At 42.9% G+C, this 16475-nt stretch overlaps 1 protein-coding gene across 3 annotated transcripts in view; it reads left to right on the forward strand.

The window, feature by feature from the left end:
• The window catches only part of Rpap2 (RNA polymerase II associated protein 2), an 86577-nt gene extending 75439 nt beyond the window's left edge, over positions 1-11138 (forward strand). Inside the window, exons 12-14 of one of the 3 annotated variants that reach the window (XM_045138818.1) lie at positions 8256-8405; positions 8982-9014; positions 10676-11138. In XM_045138818.1, the coding sequence (XP_044994753.1) occupies positions 8256-8397 (142 nt within the window). In that variant the 3' untranslated portion in view covers positions 8398-8405; positions 8982-9014; positions 10676-11138. The remainder of the gene's footprint in view (positions 1-8255; positions 8406-8981; positions 9015-10675) is intronic. The other 2 variants (XM_012947770.2, XM_045138819.1) reach the window with 2 other exon arrangements.
• The last annotated feature ends 5337 nt before the right edge of the window (positions 11139-16475 follow it).

A 16475-nucleotide genomic window follows, 5' to 3' on the forward strand; every position in this document is an offset into this window, starting at 1 on the left:
GCAGGACTAGCCTAATGAGATGAGTTCCAGACCAGTGAGGGATCCTGTTCCATGGATGACTTTCCTAAGGAATAACTCTCAAAGTTGTCCTCTTCCCCTCCACACACATGCTCACTCACAAAAGGATACACGTATACATGTGTATACAAAAAATTTAGACTGGGAATACAGCTCAGCGGTAGAGTGCTTACCTAGCTAGCACGGGTGAGATCTTGGGTTCAATCCCCAATTCCACAGAAATAATCTAGGGTTTAAAAATACAGGGAGCTTGGCATGATGGCACACATCATTAATCCCAGCATTTGGGAGGCTGAGATAGTAAAATCACTGTGAGTTCAAGGCCAGGCTGGCCTATATAGAGGAAGGTCAATAAAAAAATAATGGTACTAACTTTCTATTATAGAGGTTGACAAATTTTTGTAAAGGGCCAAACAGTAAATATTTTTCTCTTTAGTAGCCCTGTAGTCACAGCTACTCAGTTCTGCTGTTATAGAACACCGCAGCCCTAGATGAAATCCATTGCTTTGCACAGTAAGTGTAAGGTAATAAAAATAAATGATGGGCCAGGCATAATGATGCATGCCTTTAATCCTAGCACTTAGAAGGCAGAGGTAGTAGGATTGCTGTGAGTTCAAGGCCACCCTGGGAGTACATTGTGAGATCCAGGTCAGCCTGAGCTAGAGTAAGACCCTATCTCAAAAATAGGATAAAATAAAATAAATAAATTTTTAAAAAGGTAAAGCAGGCATAGGGTGTATGAACTAATGGATATGCTTGTATTCCATTAAACTTTATTTACGAAGATAAGTAGCAAGTTGAGTGTAGCCCATGGATCTGGGGTTGTCCAAGGACCTGTGCTAGTCTATTTGAGAAGTGCCACAGTGGGGAACAGAAATTCGGTTCTAAAAGCATTCACTAAAGCAAGAGAACAAGCCAGGGGGATGAGAAAGAATGAAGCCGAGTGAGTCAGAAAAAATTTGTACGACTAACAACACATACTTCCAAATACATTATTTGATGTATGCATTCATGTGATTGAAACAACAAAAAAGAAGTGCCAAAAGAGGTAGATTTCAGCTAAAAGTTATAAAAGGGAGTGGTGGGAGCCAGTCTGTGACAGAGATTTGATGGCAAGTATGAGAGTGGGTTTGGTGTGAGGCCACATTCCACCATATTGCTGTAGCAGTAATCCAAGAGACACTGTACCTGAATTAGGACAGTGAGAATGGAGTAGATGGCATGGATTTAAAAGGAGAGTTAGCAGGTTAGCCACTGATTAGACAATACAGGGTAAGAGTTCAGGGTGACTAAGGAGGGCTGGGAGTGTTGCTCAGTGGTACAGTGTTTTACTCGCACAACAAGGTCCTAAATTTAATCCTTACTCTGCAGACGTAACACTAGTAATAATAAGACAACTGCTGAGGTTGGCATGGACAAAGCCCTAGGGTCAATCCCCAGCTGCCCCCTCCCAAAAAATAAAAACACATTTCTGCTACTAAATGTTTTGAACTTCAGGTTTGAACATAAAATGTCTAGGTACCTTTTGGACATCAAAAGCTAGAGAAGTCCCGGATGAGAAGTGTAATCATTGATAGTCAATGCCATGAGATGGAATGTACTGCAAAAAGAAATGGGCCAGTCAGTATGAAACTTAGCTTACCATTAATGAAGTAGTGAGAAAGAAAACCCAGCAGGAGAGATTGTAAAGACCAGGTGGAAGGAGAGCTGTGACTTAGAGTGCCACGAAAGCCAGAAGAGAATTGTAGGCAGAGAAGAAGTGACGTCACACCCAGAAGAGTCAAGTCAGCCGGGAGCAGAACAAAAGGCTTTAGATGTGGCGGTTCCCGACTGTGAGCAGAGCAGAGCAGAGCAGAGCGGTTCCGGAATGCGCAGCTGTCGTCCCTGGCAAGCAGCGCGCGAACTGTAGTGGCTGTGCAGTCTGCCCCTTCCACACTCAGTCCTAGCCCCCAAAGATGGATGGTCCCCTCTCTCCAGCTCCATGCCATACCCCTTTACAGAAGCTCAGCCACCAAACTCCAGTCAACCGTGTGACACCTGTTACTAGGACAGCAGGTGCCCTGAAAAGGATCCCAGCAGTTTATTAGTAGCACCTTTGACAACAGCTATCACCCAACTCTGTCATTGGCCCAAACCATAATAGTTGTCTGCTAACATGTTAGGATCTTGACTCTGATTCCTCTGTGTAAGCAAACATGGCCTCTTGCTAGAGGTGACATGAAAATTTGGAAAATGCCTACTAAGCCACTAAGAGGAAAGTGTGGGCAGGTAGTCCATTCCTGCTGTTAAGTCATAAACCGTTAAAGCAGATGAGAAAAGGAATGCAGAATGCATAAGTAGTATATATTTATAATCCATATACCCGCTGCATTTGAAAATTATGATGCCAATCATAACTCTCTTTTAAAACTATACCATCAAGTCAGATTTTTAGGGCTCAATGTCTTTTTTTACCTATTACTACTCTATGATGTGTCAAAGCTATTCTTTGTTCTGTGTATTCATGAGCCTGGTTTTTAGGGGATCATTTTAAGAACAGAATACAATTTTTACATGACTCTTCAAAAGTAATCCACTGGGCTATTAAGAGGTGTACAAAAATAATTAGTGTATACATTTATTTATTCCTTACCATTGTTCTATAAAGAAATTTAGCTAGGGAGATGGCTCAGCAGTTAAAGGCATTTGTTTGTAAAACCTCCCAGCCCAGGTTCAATTCCCCAGCACCCACACAAACCTGGATACAAAAGGTGGCACAGGACTGGAGAGACAGCTTAGTGGTTAAGGCACTTGCCCACAAAGCCAAAGGACCCAGGTAATATTTATTCCCCAGTACACACATAAGCCAGCTGCACAAAATAGTGCAAGTGTCTGGAGTTTATTTACCATGGCTAGAGGCCCTGGAGTTCTCTCTCTCTCTCTCTTTCTCTCAATAAATTTTTTTTAAAAAAATTTGAGAGCAACAGAGAGAGAAAGAGGCAGAGAGAGAGAGAGAATGGGCATGCCAGGGCCTCCAGCCACTGCAAATGAACTCCAGATGCGTGCACCCCCTTGTGCATCTGGCTAACATGGGTCCTGGGGAATGGAGCCTCAAACTGGAGTCCTTAGGCTTCACACAGGCAAGCACTTAACTTCTAAGCCATCTCTCCAGCCCAAATAAAATATTTTTTAAAGTGGCACAAGCATGTGGTATTAACACCCACACACATGCATATGCAAATCCAAATTTTAAAAAAGATCATTAAAAAGAAATTTTGTAAGGTAATAACAGAAAGTTAATGTATAGTTCCGTATTATTTGCCTACTGTATTTGGGACTGATGAGAGTGGTGAAGAAGTCTTTTCAAAGGAAACTGTGAGAGAATGAATACAGTCAAAGGAGGTGTTTGGCTAACTTTACAGAAGTATGGTTATACAGTCGCACTTGTTGGCATTCCTCTCTCCAACAGACCTTGTGTGATTTCTTTCTTTCTTTTTGTCTTTCAAGGCAGTATCTCATTCTAGCCCAGGCTGACGATAAAGTTAAAGTGATCCTCCTACCTCAGCCTTCCAAAGGCTGGGATTAAAGGCAAGTGCCACCATACCTGACCCCTTTTTCAAGGTGGAGTTTCACTCTAACCCAGGCTGACCTGGAATTCACTGTGTAGTCTCAGGGTGGCCTTGAATTCATGGAGATCCTCCTACCTCTGCCTCCTGAGTGCTGGGATTGAAGACATGCACCACCACACCCAACTTGGTTTTGATTGTTGTTTGTTTGTTTGTTTTTGGTTTTTTGAGGTAGGGTCTGTCTCTGGCCTCCAACTCACAGTGATCCTCCTACCTGCGATTAAAGGCGTGCACTACCATGCCCAGATTATTTTTGTTTTTAGACACAGGGTTTTGTTATGTAACTCAGGCTAGCCTTAAACTCAGAGCAATCCTCCTGCCTCTACCTTTCAGGTGCTACATTACAGATACGTACTACCACACTCAATTCAGTCTCTACCTGTTTTAAGTTTTGTTTGTTTGTTTGTTTTTGTGTTTTGGAGATAGAGTCTCACTGTAGTCCAGGCTGACCTGGAATTCACTATGTAGTCTCAGGATGGCTTTGAACTCACAGCGGTCCTCCTCCCTCTGCCTACTGAGTGCTGGGATTAAAGGCATGCGCCACCATGCCTAGCTTATATTTTTTTTATTAATGCTTCTTTGTGTGTATGTTTGCATGTGTGCAGATACATGTGTTGAGGCCAGAGGACAACTTTGGGTGTCCTTCCTCAGTAACACCATCATTGCTATTTTTGTGAGTTTTTTGTTTTTGGTTGTTAGGCAGAGTCCCTCATTTGGTATTCTGAAACTCATCTAGTAGGCTAGACTGGCTGGCCAGGATCCACCTGCCTCCACCTCCCCAGTACTGGGGTCACAGGCAATCTGCCTCCGTGACCAGCATATTTTACATGAATTCTGGGGATTGAACTCAGCCTCATGCTTGTAAGGTAAGCACTTTACCCACCGAGCTAAACCCCCAGCCCTCAGTCTATATCTTTATTTAAAAAAATACATTTTGGGGCTGGAGAGATGGCTTAGCGGTTAAGCGCTTGCCTGTGAAGCCTAAGGACCCCAGTTCAAGGCTCGGTTCCCCAGGTCCCACGTTAGCCAGATGCACAAGGGGGTGCACGCGTCTGGAGTTCATTTGCAGAGGCTGGAAGCCCTGGCGGGCCCATTCTCTCTCTCTCCCTCTGTCTTTCTGTGTCTGTCGCTCTCAAATAAATAAATAAATAAATAATATATATTTTAAAAATATACATTTTTAAAATATATTTATTTATTCATTTGAAAGAGAGAGGCAGAGGGAGAGAATGGGCACTGCAGGGCCTCTAGCCACTGCAAACAAACTCCAGATGCATATGCCACCTTCTGCATTTGGGTCCTGCATATGTGGGTCCTGGAAAATTGAATCTGGGTTCTTCGGCCCTATAGGTAAGCACTTTTATCACAATCTCTCCAGCTCTCAGTCTAAATCTTTTGGTTGAAAATGTTAATCAGATACTGATAGGTGAAGCACTTGGTGATGGTGTTCCCTTCTACTTGTTTTGAACATTCTTTGTTCTCCCTTTCTGCTTCATCTTTGTGGTTTGATGGTTTTACTCAGTTGATAATGTTTTCTGTTTCTCTTTTGTGTATCCCTTTTCTGATAAGACTTAATCTTCCATCCACAGGCCTTTCATGATGGTAGTTCTCTTTCTTCCCCTAATAGACATACGACTCTCTTAAGCATATTTTGTAAAACTTGTCTAGTAGTCATAGATTCAGCAGTTTTTGCTTCTCTTAAAAGGTCTTCCTTGCCAGATGTGGTGGCATATCTTTAATCCCAGCACTTGGGAGGCAGAGGGAGGAGGATCACCATGAGTTTGAGGCCACCCTGAGACTACATAGTGAATTCCAGGCCAGCCTGGGCTGTAGCAAAACCCTACCTCCAAAAAACAAAGAAATAAAAGGTGTTTCTCCTTCATTTCTGAATGATAGCCTTGTTGGGTATAGTAATCTTAATTAGCACTTACTATCTTTCAGAATTTGGAATACAGCTCTCATTCCCTTATTACTTCCTGGCCTGCAGGTTTTTTGGGTTTTTTTGTTTGTTTGTTTGTTTGTTTGTTTTGAGACATGGTCTCCTGTATCCCAGGGTGCCCTTAAACTTACTATGTAGCTGAAAATAGCCTTCTATTCCTGATTCTCCTGCCTCCTTCCATGTGCCAGGATGTAGACATGTACTACCAAACCGTTCTGTTCTGTAGATTTCTGCTCAGATATCAGGAATTGGTTTGCTGGGTACTACAGTGGTGTTTTGGATGTCCCTCAAAGGCTCACATACTGAAGGTGTGATCACTAGCCTGTGTTGCTTTTGGGAAATACAAGAACCATTAGGAGCTGTGGCTTAATAGAAGGAAGCTAGATCATCCAGAATATGCCTTTAAATGAGGTACTGAAACACTGGACCCTTCCTGTCAGTTTTTTCCCAGCTGCTTAGGAGGTATGCAGGCCTTCTTTACAACATGCTGTCAGCCCAATATATTGTGCCACCACAGACCCAGAGCAGCGGGTGCAAGCAGTGATGGGAGAAGTCTCTGAAACTGTGAACCAAAATAAACCTGTACCTTTATTAAGGTAATTACTTCAGCTTAAGTGTCACAATTGTAGAAAGCTGATACAGTGAGGGTACCCTCACAATGGGTTGGTGTGTTCCTGTTACAGAATTTAACATTCTTTTTTTGTACTTTGATAGTTTTTCATTATTGTAGTGTTGATCTTTTCTGGTTTTGTCTGTTGGGGGGGGTGTCAGGTAAATCTCCTCCATATAGGTATCCCCATCTTTCCCAATATTAAGGAATTTTCTGTTTGTCTCCTGAATGGGTTTTTCTGTGCCATTTTCCCCACCTTATCTTTGGGTAGTGCATGTTTGTTTGGTAGTATCCCATAGGTCTTAAAATTCTGTGTGTGTGTGTGTGTGTGTGTGTGTGTGTGTGTGTAAAACCATTCTAACAGGGATGAAGATACTCTAAAGAGACATTTGTGACCCTCCCTTTTGCTATCAGACCCCAAGAAATTGGAATTTCTCCTGGAATCTCATGCTGGGGAAAGGAAAAGGCAGAAAGCCCGGTGCCAGCCAGAGGGGAAGCTTGTCTCTGGGGAAGAGATTTCACACAGACAACTTGTCAGACCACCTTGCAGGAATGACTGCAGCTCAGATCATGAGGATGCACAGGACCATACCTTGACAAGGACTGTTAAGTCATGAACACCTCAGGCCTTCTATTCAATCCTAAACCTCATATTAGGACATAAAAGATGAACTTGGGCCTGGTGGTAGAGGGTGCAGTAGTTCACTGGACCTCTTTGTTCCTCTTCCAAATGTGGCCACATTAAATAAATCTCCTTTTTTCTATTACTTGTCATTGTGTTCTATTGAGGACAGGTGGCTGAATCTAGCTTGTTAGGGTTGCCAGGGCCCAGGCTTTGCCCTAACAACTCTGGTAATGTGTTTGTGTGTTAGTTTAGTTTTAGTCTGACTAGGACCTTTCAGAAGGCCTCTCTAGATTCAGATAGTCTTTTTTCTACTTTACCTGGTCTGTCATTGAATCTTTTTTTTAAATATGCAAATAGAGTGGGACAGAGAATGGGTACACCAGGGCCTCTAGCCACTACAAACTCCAGACATGTGCCACTTTGTGCATCTGGCTTTATGTGGGTACTGGGGAATCAGATCTGGATATTTAGGCTTTGTCACTGAATCTTTAAATGTGTTTTGGTTTTGTTTTCTATTTGGTTTTCTAAACACTTCATTTCCAGGATTTCTGATTGGCTCTTTCTAATTCATATACTGCATTTAACTTCTTTATAAATATATGTATTTTAATTTATCCATTTATTTGACAGAGAAAGAGAGAGAACAGGAATGCTAGGGCTTCCAGCCACTGCAAATGAACTCCAGACGTGTGCCTCCTTGTGCATCTGGCTAACGTGGGTCCTAGGGAATCAAACCTGGGTCCTTTGGCTTTGCAGCCAAACGCCTTAACCACTAAGCCATCCCTCCAGCCCTTAACTTCTTAAATATAGTTAACTGTTCATTTTTTTCCTCTTGGATTCTAGGCATCTCATTCATTTTGGGTTCTTTGGATTCTATTGCTATAGAATTATATTCTGTTGGAGGTGTATATTATCTTGCCTTTGTAATCTATTTCTTGTGTTCCTACATTGAGATTTACACATCTGTTAGATATCTCTACCACTTTTATGGGGTGTTCTTAATAAGTAACTTTCGAAGATATGTCTTGGGGTGCCAGTTTGCTGTGCAACCTATTGATTCTAGCTGGGCACCTTTCACTGTGGCTAATCACTTTGGGCATGGTGCATACTGTAACAGAGGCCGAGACCCACTGTGTCCACAGGCCACACAGGAGCAGTTCAGGCGCAGGTTGTATGGACAGCAGTGGATGTGGGGTCTTCTTCCACAGTGGGCATGATGGCCGCTATCAGGCCGTGAGGGTTTCCTCAGCTCAGGTCACTTGGATGCCAGCTTTCAGACTTCCTTATTTAGCAGTGTTTGAGATTTCAGTCTTTTTCTGAGACTTCTCCTATGCCTTTACTCTGGAAATTGTATTACATCCGAGACCTCATTATTTTCATGAAATCCTGCACACCATGATAGTCCTTTAGCCCTTTTTAGTTCATACATACACATTTACCATTATTGGTTTGTTTCAGACTGACCCCAATTCTCGGCATTCAGGAGAATTCTTCGAAAAATGTGGTGTTTACACAGTTTATAGCCACCCTGCTTAAAGAGTTACATTTAAAGAATGAAGACCTTGAAAGTTTAACTATTATATTTAGAACCAGCTGTTAACCAGAGTGGTGAGTTTGGATTATAATTGACTTTTTCCTTTCTTTGTTATTACCTATGTGAGGGTGAGGGTGGGTGTTGCTGGGGATTAAACCCAGGGCCTCGTATATGCTTAGCAGCTATACCCCCGCCACGTGCTGTGGATCTTACACGCTGAATGCAGAGCTGAACTTATGAAAGAAGGACATGATGTCCCTCAGTTCTCAGCTTTTACTTTGTGCCCCATCTCCATTGCTTTGCATAGTGTAGGAGTTCTGTTCCTTGCATTCCAGGAGCTCCCCACTATCAGTCCCTGAAGGCCAGGGCCCCCTGCATGTCCCATCTGATAAGTTGCTTTCCAGGAAGTAGCGATTTACTTCTCCCAGCTACTGCAGTGACCACCTTCGATACCCACATCCTGCTGCCCCGACAATGAAATTACCCCTACCCGGCCAGTAGTCAGCGCATGTACAGATAAGCAGGAAAATTTACATGTCTGGCTTGGTTGACCCTTATCCCTGCTTCCAGAGACATGAGTCCTTGCCTCTTTGAAAAGCCTTCATAATGTCTTTTAACTCTGCATCTCTTCCTCCCTTCTCATTTCCCAGGCTCCCCATGTGCGAACATAGATGCAGACTTGGGTAACTTTCAAGTTTTTTGTTTTGTTTTGTTTTGGGGGGGTGTGTGTTTGCTTTTTGTTTTTGTTTTTTTTTTTTAAGTTAGGAACTCTCTCTAGCCCAGACTGACCTGGAATTCACTATGTAGTCTCAGGGTAGCCCCCAACTCACTACTGTCTTCCAACTTCTGCCTCTCAAGTGCTGGGATTAAAGGCATACACCACCACACCCAGCCTGTAAAGTTTTCTTACAAAATTCATATAAACTCATCATAAAAGTTAAGTAAAACAGCTGCATACATAATAAAAAAAGGAAAATTCCTCATTTGCCTCTGCCTCCAGTCCTGTCTCCCTTCCTGAAGCTTGCTTGATACCTGTAATTTTATATTTGCTTGTATTTGACTTTTATAAAACATTCCTTCTAGCAAATATTTAAATATACAAGAAAGGCTATTTGAAAGAACTATCTAGAGTAGAGTATTTGTTTACTATGTATGAAGCTCTGGGTCCAATCTGGAAAAAAGAAAAAGACCAACATCCATTATCTGCTTAAAAAAAAAAAAATCAGGAAGATTGCTGGGAGTTCAAGGCCAGCCTGGAGCTACAGAGTGAGTTCCAGTTCAGCCTGGGCTAGACTCAGACCCTACCTCAGGAAAAGGAAGGAGGGAGGGAAGGAGAAAGAAGACAGTACAAAATTCATAACTGTCACACTGTCTTAACTTACACTGCTTATATTGAGTGTCCTTTTCAAGTGATCAATCTTAGGGATACTTTAAAGCAAAGAAAGGCTTTACTTAGGGAGTAGGCTCAGGTTAGCTTGTATAGGATACAATCAAAAGACCTTAAAGAAGCCAGGCGTGGTGGGTTACATCTTTAATCCCAGCACTTGGGATTCAAGTGGCAGAGGCAGGAGGTAGGAGGATTGCTGTGAATTCAAGACTACTGAGACTACATAGTAAATAAACTTCAGGTCAGCCTGGGCTAGAGCAAGGCCCTACCTTGAAAAAAAAAATCCTGAAACAATAGGTGAGGTTGGAATGTTACGCAGTATTGAATGCTAGGTCCAGTTAATCATGTTCCTCAGTTCATTACACGCTTTGTGATGAAGGGTGTGTCTGACAGATTGAAAGGACAGTGTCCAACTAGAAGTCCTTGTCAGCCTGCCTCAATTAATGGACACCAGTTAAGAGTCATTTTGATTAACATATTTTAAACTTGTATGTAAACAGGTGGTGTTAAAGTGGCTTTAAGGACCTTCCACAATAGATGCTTTATGTGGACTTAGCAGTACCTCTATGATCATTATTTACATTGTTCATTTGCTTAAGTAATCAAAGGTAAATCTTGGCCCAGACTTGATCACTATTATAAAGGATTATGAATGAATAAGGCTGTATTGCATAACTTGCCTTACCGAGAAAGGGAGATTTGTGAGTAGGTAGAATGCTTTTTTTGTTTGCATGATGGCAAATTTGCTGAGTGTAAAGATTTTAACAGCAAGGGATGAGAGGAGAGAAAGGGGATTTTCTACTGTCTTAGGTCAGCCACAGCCTGCTCCTGGCGTTCCGAGTCTATCCCAGCCAAACCACGTTAGACGTAATGAGGAAGAAATGGAACACAAGCTGGCTATAATGGCTAGTAAAATATTTTAGGTGTTTTATTCAAACTATCTTTTTTATTTCCCAGATACGATTCAGGAAGACAGAATGGAAGATGTTTCTCTACCCTATACCTGGAACTCTAGCCACTTATGAGTCTGGTTCGGGATTACTGTTTCTAGCTTTATTCTAAGAAAGATCTGTCCTTCCCAGGTTCCAGTCCCCTAACTCATAGTCCCTGCAAGTAAAGGGCAACTTCTCAGACACCAGAGAGCCATGACTGCCTGTAGGAATAACAAGCCCTTTCATCCTGAGCTACAAGACAGTAGTTTTATTTTCAAAGGAAAGTAGAAAAGTCTTAAGTTGAAACTTCAGTGGATATTCAAGAAAATGTAATAACTTTTAGTGGTTCTAAATAATTATGAGCATCATACTTGTTGGCTAAAAATTATGAAAATTACGTTTTGGGCCCATTGTAAATTTTATTTTCTGAAAACAGCAAATAATTAGGTCAATAAATACATTCTAAAATAAAGCTCTTCAGAAGTCTAGTCATTATTCTTTTTTTTTATAACTATATTGTATCGTGGTCTAGCCAACACTGTTAATGTCACAAGTCCAAAATAAGAGGACCTCAGAAGTTTTTAGAATCAGGATTTTTAAAAATTTTTATTTATTTACTTATGAGAGAGAGAGAAGCAGATAGAGAGAGAGAGAATGGGCACTTCAGGGCCTCTTGTCACTGCACAGGAACTCCAGACACATGTGGCACCTAGTACATCTGGCTTACGTGGGTCCTGGAGAATTGAACCTGGGTCCTTAGGTTTCACAGGCAGTGCCTTAATTGCTAAGCCATCTCTCCTGCCCAGGAATTTTTTTTTAATGACTTCCTGTAGTTGGTTTTCAAGAGAGAATCTCTAGAATTTTTTTTGTAGGCCTAAATTCTTTTTATTATTTTTTATTTTTTATTTTTATTAATTAGTTTTGTACTCAGCGAATACAGTCAATTTGGTACCATTGTTAGGCTCATCCATGTCCTACCCCCTCCCTCTGGCCCCTCCTTGTTGAGGTATATGGGTCATACATTCTGGAGTTAGCCCACAGTTATGGGTAGGATAAATGTCTCTGTATATCATGACCCAACATGTGGCTCTGACAGTCTTTCCGCCCGAATCTCTAGAGTTGAGACTGCTTTTCAAAGTGTATATCAAGGATACAGGCTAGCAGGTCCTCCAGAACACTTGTGTCTCAGATAATGTGGGGGATGTTACAAAGAAAAGGGGGGGAGAGAGTGGGGGAGGGAAGGGGAGGAAGGAAGGAGAAAGAGGAAGGGACGGAGGGAGGATAAAATTGGATTTATACTCTTGGATACTGGAGAAAATGATAGTTGCTAGAGCCCAGTATTGGAAAGGAGCCAGAAAGTAGTTCATGGGAATTGAAAGCTATTGTGGTTTGAATGTAAAATGTCACCCATAGGCTCATACAGCTGAACACTTGGTCCTCCGAGTTCATAAAAAGTGGCGGTACAGGACTTTAATCCCGGCACTTGGGAAGCAGAGGTGAATCCCTGCCTTGAAGGAAAAAAAAAAAGCTGGGGCTGGAGAGATGGCTTGGCAGTTAAGGCACTTGCCTAAAAAAGCCTGCAGACCCAGGTTCAAGTTCCCAGTACCCACATAAGCCAGATGCATATGGTGGCACACACGTCTGGAGTTTGTTTGTAGTGCTAGAGGCCCTGGCACGCCCATTCTCTCATAAATAAATAGTTAAACAAAAGTCTACCATATTATCCCTCAACTCCACTCAGTATTTCCATCTGAAGAGAAATAAAGATATGTTCACACAAATAATTTTAGGCAAATGTTCATGACAGTACTAGTTATATTTAAATTTTTGATATTTTTTCACAGTAGGGTCTTGCTGTAGCCCAGGCTGACCTGGAATTTACTATGTATTTTCAAGGTGGCCTCAAACTCACAGCAATCCCCCATGCAAGTATCTTAAGCATTTCAAGAAATTCTTGGTCAGTCCAAGTAGTTTTTGAAATGCTGAATCTAAAGCTGGGCGTGGTGGCACAAGCCTTTAATCCGAGCACTCGGGAGGCAGAGGCAGGAGGATTGCTGTGAGTTCAAGGCCAGTTTGGATTACAGAGTGAGTTCCAAATCAGCCTGGGCTACAGTAAGACCATACCTCAAAAAATAAGGCAAATCCACAAAGCCCTTGGTTTCCCACCAGGAATAGATGGTAAGACCCTATTGCTGAAGACTCCACATACTTGGGCTGCAAGGCCACTGAGAAATCCTGCTGGAACTGAGCTGATAACCTCCCCCATGTAGACCAGCTGACCGAAAGCTGGAAGAAGCCATTCTACATGCAGTTCAATGGGAGAAAGAGATACCACCAGTGAAGATACTCAACAGTGGACACTGCAAGCCTTGTATTTGGCCAGCCAGGCCAAATGAGCCAATGGGTGCAATAGTGCCAGTCTGTCATGGTGGAAACCAACTGCCCTCTACTTGGACTGGAGGCCCATTCCATAGGAGGGAATACATCCTTGATACTGAAAACTTAAAACAGGAGTAGTCATGAGCCCTAGGGGTGTAACATCTGCTGTTGTCTGGCTAAATGTATATACTATGCTCATCAAACTGCCCAGTAAGTACTTCTCTTTATGCAAAGCCTAACAATTGGGGTTCAGTTCCCCAGAACCCAAGTAAATCCAAATGCACAAAGTGACCCATGCATTTAGTTTGTTTGCAGTGGCTAAGGGCCCTGGTATACCCAATCTCTCTCTCTCCCTCCCTTATATATAAATAAAGTTTTAAAAGAAAAAAAAATTGCTAAGTGAAGGAGGTCGGATGCAAAAGACCACATAAGACACAATTTAATTTATCCAAAGGGGAATCTCAAAGTAGATATTAAAGCAGTGTTTGCATGGGTTGGGGTGAAAGCAAGTGGGCACCAGGGATCTCCTTGGGGTGATGAAAAAGTTCTTAAACTAAATTGGGACTGACACATTTCATGCTTAAAAAATGTATTGTGGGCTGGAGGGATGACTTAGCGGTTAAGGCATTTGCCTGCAAAGCCAAAGGACCCTGGTTCGATTCCCCAGGACCCATGTTAGCCAGATGTACAAGGAGGCACACGTCTGGAGTTCATTTGCAGTGGCTGGAGGCTCTGGTGCGCCCATTCTCTCTCCCTGTCTCCCTCCCTCCCTCTTTCTCTGTCAAATAAATAAATTTTTAAAAAATTACTTTAAAAATGTTGTGTGTGAGTTTTATGGTATAATTTATATCTTAAAACTGTTAAAAAGTCAGCCTTTAATCCCAGCATTCAGGAAGCAGAGGTAGGAGGATCACTGTTAAGTTCAAGGCCACCCTGAAATGGCATAGTGAATTCCAGGGCAGCCTGGGCTACAGCAAGACCCTACTTCAAAAAAAAGTGAAAAAAAAAAAAAAACAACAACTGTTAAAAATCATAGATTAGCCAGGCATGGTGGCGCACGCCTTTAATCCCAGCACTCGGGAGGCAGAGGTAGGAGGATCGCCGAGAGTTCGAGGCCACCCTGAGACTACAGAGTGAATTCCAGGTCAGCCTGAGCCAGAGTGAGACCCTACCTCGGAAAAAAAAAAAAAAAAATCATAGATGATGATAGAGCCTCTCTCTGACCTGCTAGTGATGTAGAGAGAAAACTTCTGTGTCTCCACGTCCAGAATTATCTCTTCAGTTACCTTCCACACCCTGCAGGCCTTAGACAAGGGGCCAGTCATTCCCTGTGGGCTCCTGAGGAATCGGCTGGGAGATGCCCAGTGGGTAAAGCCCTTGCCATGAAGCACGGGAACCTGAGTTCAGATCAGGAAAACACGAGCATGGTGGCATGCCCCTGCCTGGGAGAGGCAGAGCAGGGAAGGGTCCATGGGGTTTGCCAGCTGGTTTAACCATCCCCACTGGTGAGCTTCAGATTCAGTGAGGAAACCCTGTCTCAAAACAAAGTGGTAGAGTGAGACCCTACCTTGAAAAACCAAAAAATAAAATAAGGTGGGAGTTAAACCTGGCTGGCCTTGAACTTGTGGAGATCCTGCCTCCTCTGCCTTCCCAGTGTTGGGATTATGAGTATTCATTCCCAATTCTAACTTGCCCTGGTGGGTATACCTTCACTAATGCACACTGATGTTTCTTTCATTCACTCATTCATTCATTCTGTGCCCCTGTAATTGGATCTAGAGCCTCATGGTGAGTGAGTGCTGTACTTCTGAGCTATATGTGAACTATATATCCCCAACCTAATTTTGCTTTAAAATTTTTTAAAATATATTTAAAATATTTTTATGGGGCTGGAGAGATGGCTTAGCGGTTAAGAGCTTGCCTGTGAAGCCTAAGGACCCCGGTTCCAGGCTCGATTCTCCAGGACCCACGTTAGCCAGATGCACAAGGGGGCGCACGCTTCTGGAGTTCGTTTGCAGTGGCTGGAGGCCCTGGTGCACCCATTCTCTCTCTCTCTCTCTGCCTCCTTCTCTGTCTGTCACTCTCAAATAAATAAAGAAAAATGAATAAAAAATTTTTTAAAAATATATTTTTATGTATTTGAGAAAGGGAGAGTGTAGACTTACCAGGACCTTATGCCAATTTGTGCATATGGCTTTCCATGGATATTGGGGAATTAAACCCAGATCAGCAGGCTTTGCAAGCAAGTGCCTTTAACTGCTCAGTCATCTCCTCAGCTCCAACCTTGAACTTCTGACACTCCTGCTTCCACTTCCCACGAGCTGGGATTACAGGTGTGTACCACTCACCACTAGGTGTCATATTAAAAGCAGTCAAGAACTGGAATGAACAGCTAAGGCACCTGCCTGCAAAGCCAAAGGACCCAGGTTCAATTCCCCAGGACCCACATAAGCCAGATGCACAAAGTGGCACATGCATCTGGAGTTCATTTGCAGTGGCTGAAGGCCCTGGTGCGCCCATTCTCTCTCTCCCATCTCTCTCAAATAAGTAAAAAATAAAAAATTTTAAAAAATATAAAAACAGGGCTGGAGAGATGGCTTAGCGGTTAAGCGCTTGCCTGTGAAGCCTAAGGACCCCAGTTCGAGGCTCGGTTCCCCAGGTCCCACGTTAGCCAGATGCACAAGGGGGCGCATGCGTCTGGAGTTCATTTGCAGAAGCTGGAAGCCCCGGCTCGCCCATTCTCTCTCTCTCCCTCTATCTGTCTTTCTCTCTGTCTGTCACTCTCAAATAAATAAATAAATAATGAACAAAAAATATTTAAAAATATATCTATAAAAACATAAGGTGAAGATTGATAAAGGAAGACAGCTGAGGTCAATCTCTGGCCTCCATAGGCACACCACACACATCCAAAAGAAAAAGAAAAGAAAAGCTGGGGGGAGCAGTGGGAACCCAAATGGACCAATACCCAAATATATCACTGCCACCAGGTCGCTACAGGACCAGTGCTTTGATGCTACAACTGTCTCCACACAGCAGTTCAAGTCACTGTTCCGGGTCTTGGTTTCTAAGTATTTTCTAATGAAAGGGATTAAGACTCCTTGGGAGAATGCCTTATCCCAAGGCTAGGGCAGGGTAGATATAAGAAAGGGTTGTGGAATCTTGTGTCAGTGAACAGGTTCTCAAGATGGGCATGGTGGTGCACGCCTCTAATCCCAACACTCAGGAGGCAGAGGTAGGAGGATCACCTTGTGTTCGAGGCCAGCTTGAGACTACATAGTGAATTCCAGGTCAGCCTGGGCCAGAGCGAGACCCTACCTGGAAAAACTGAAAAAGGGGGGGGTGCTGGAGAGATGGCTTAGCGGTTAAGGCACATGCCTGCAAAGCCTAAGGACCCCAGTTCAATTCCCCAGGTCCCACATTAGCTAGATGCATAAGGGGTTCGT

Source organism: Jaculus jaculus, chromosome 19 (genome assembly GCF_020740685.1).
Source record: "Jaculus jaculus isolate mJacJac1 chromosome 19, mJacJac1.mat.Y.cur, whole genome shotgun sequence".
Lineage (NCBI taxonomy): Eukaryota > Metazoa > Chordata > Mammalia > Rodentia > Dipodidae > Jaculus > Jaculus jaculus.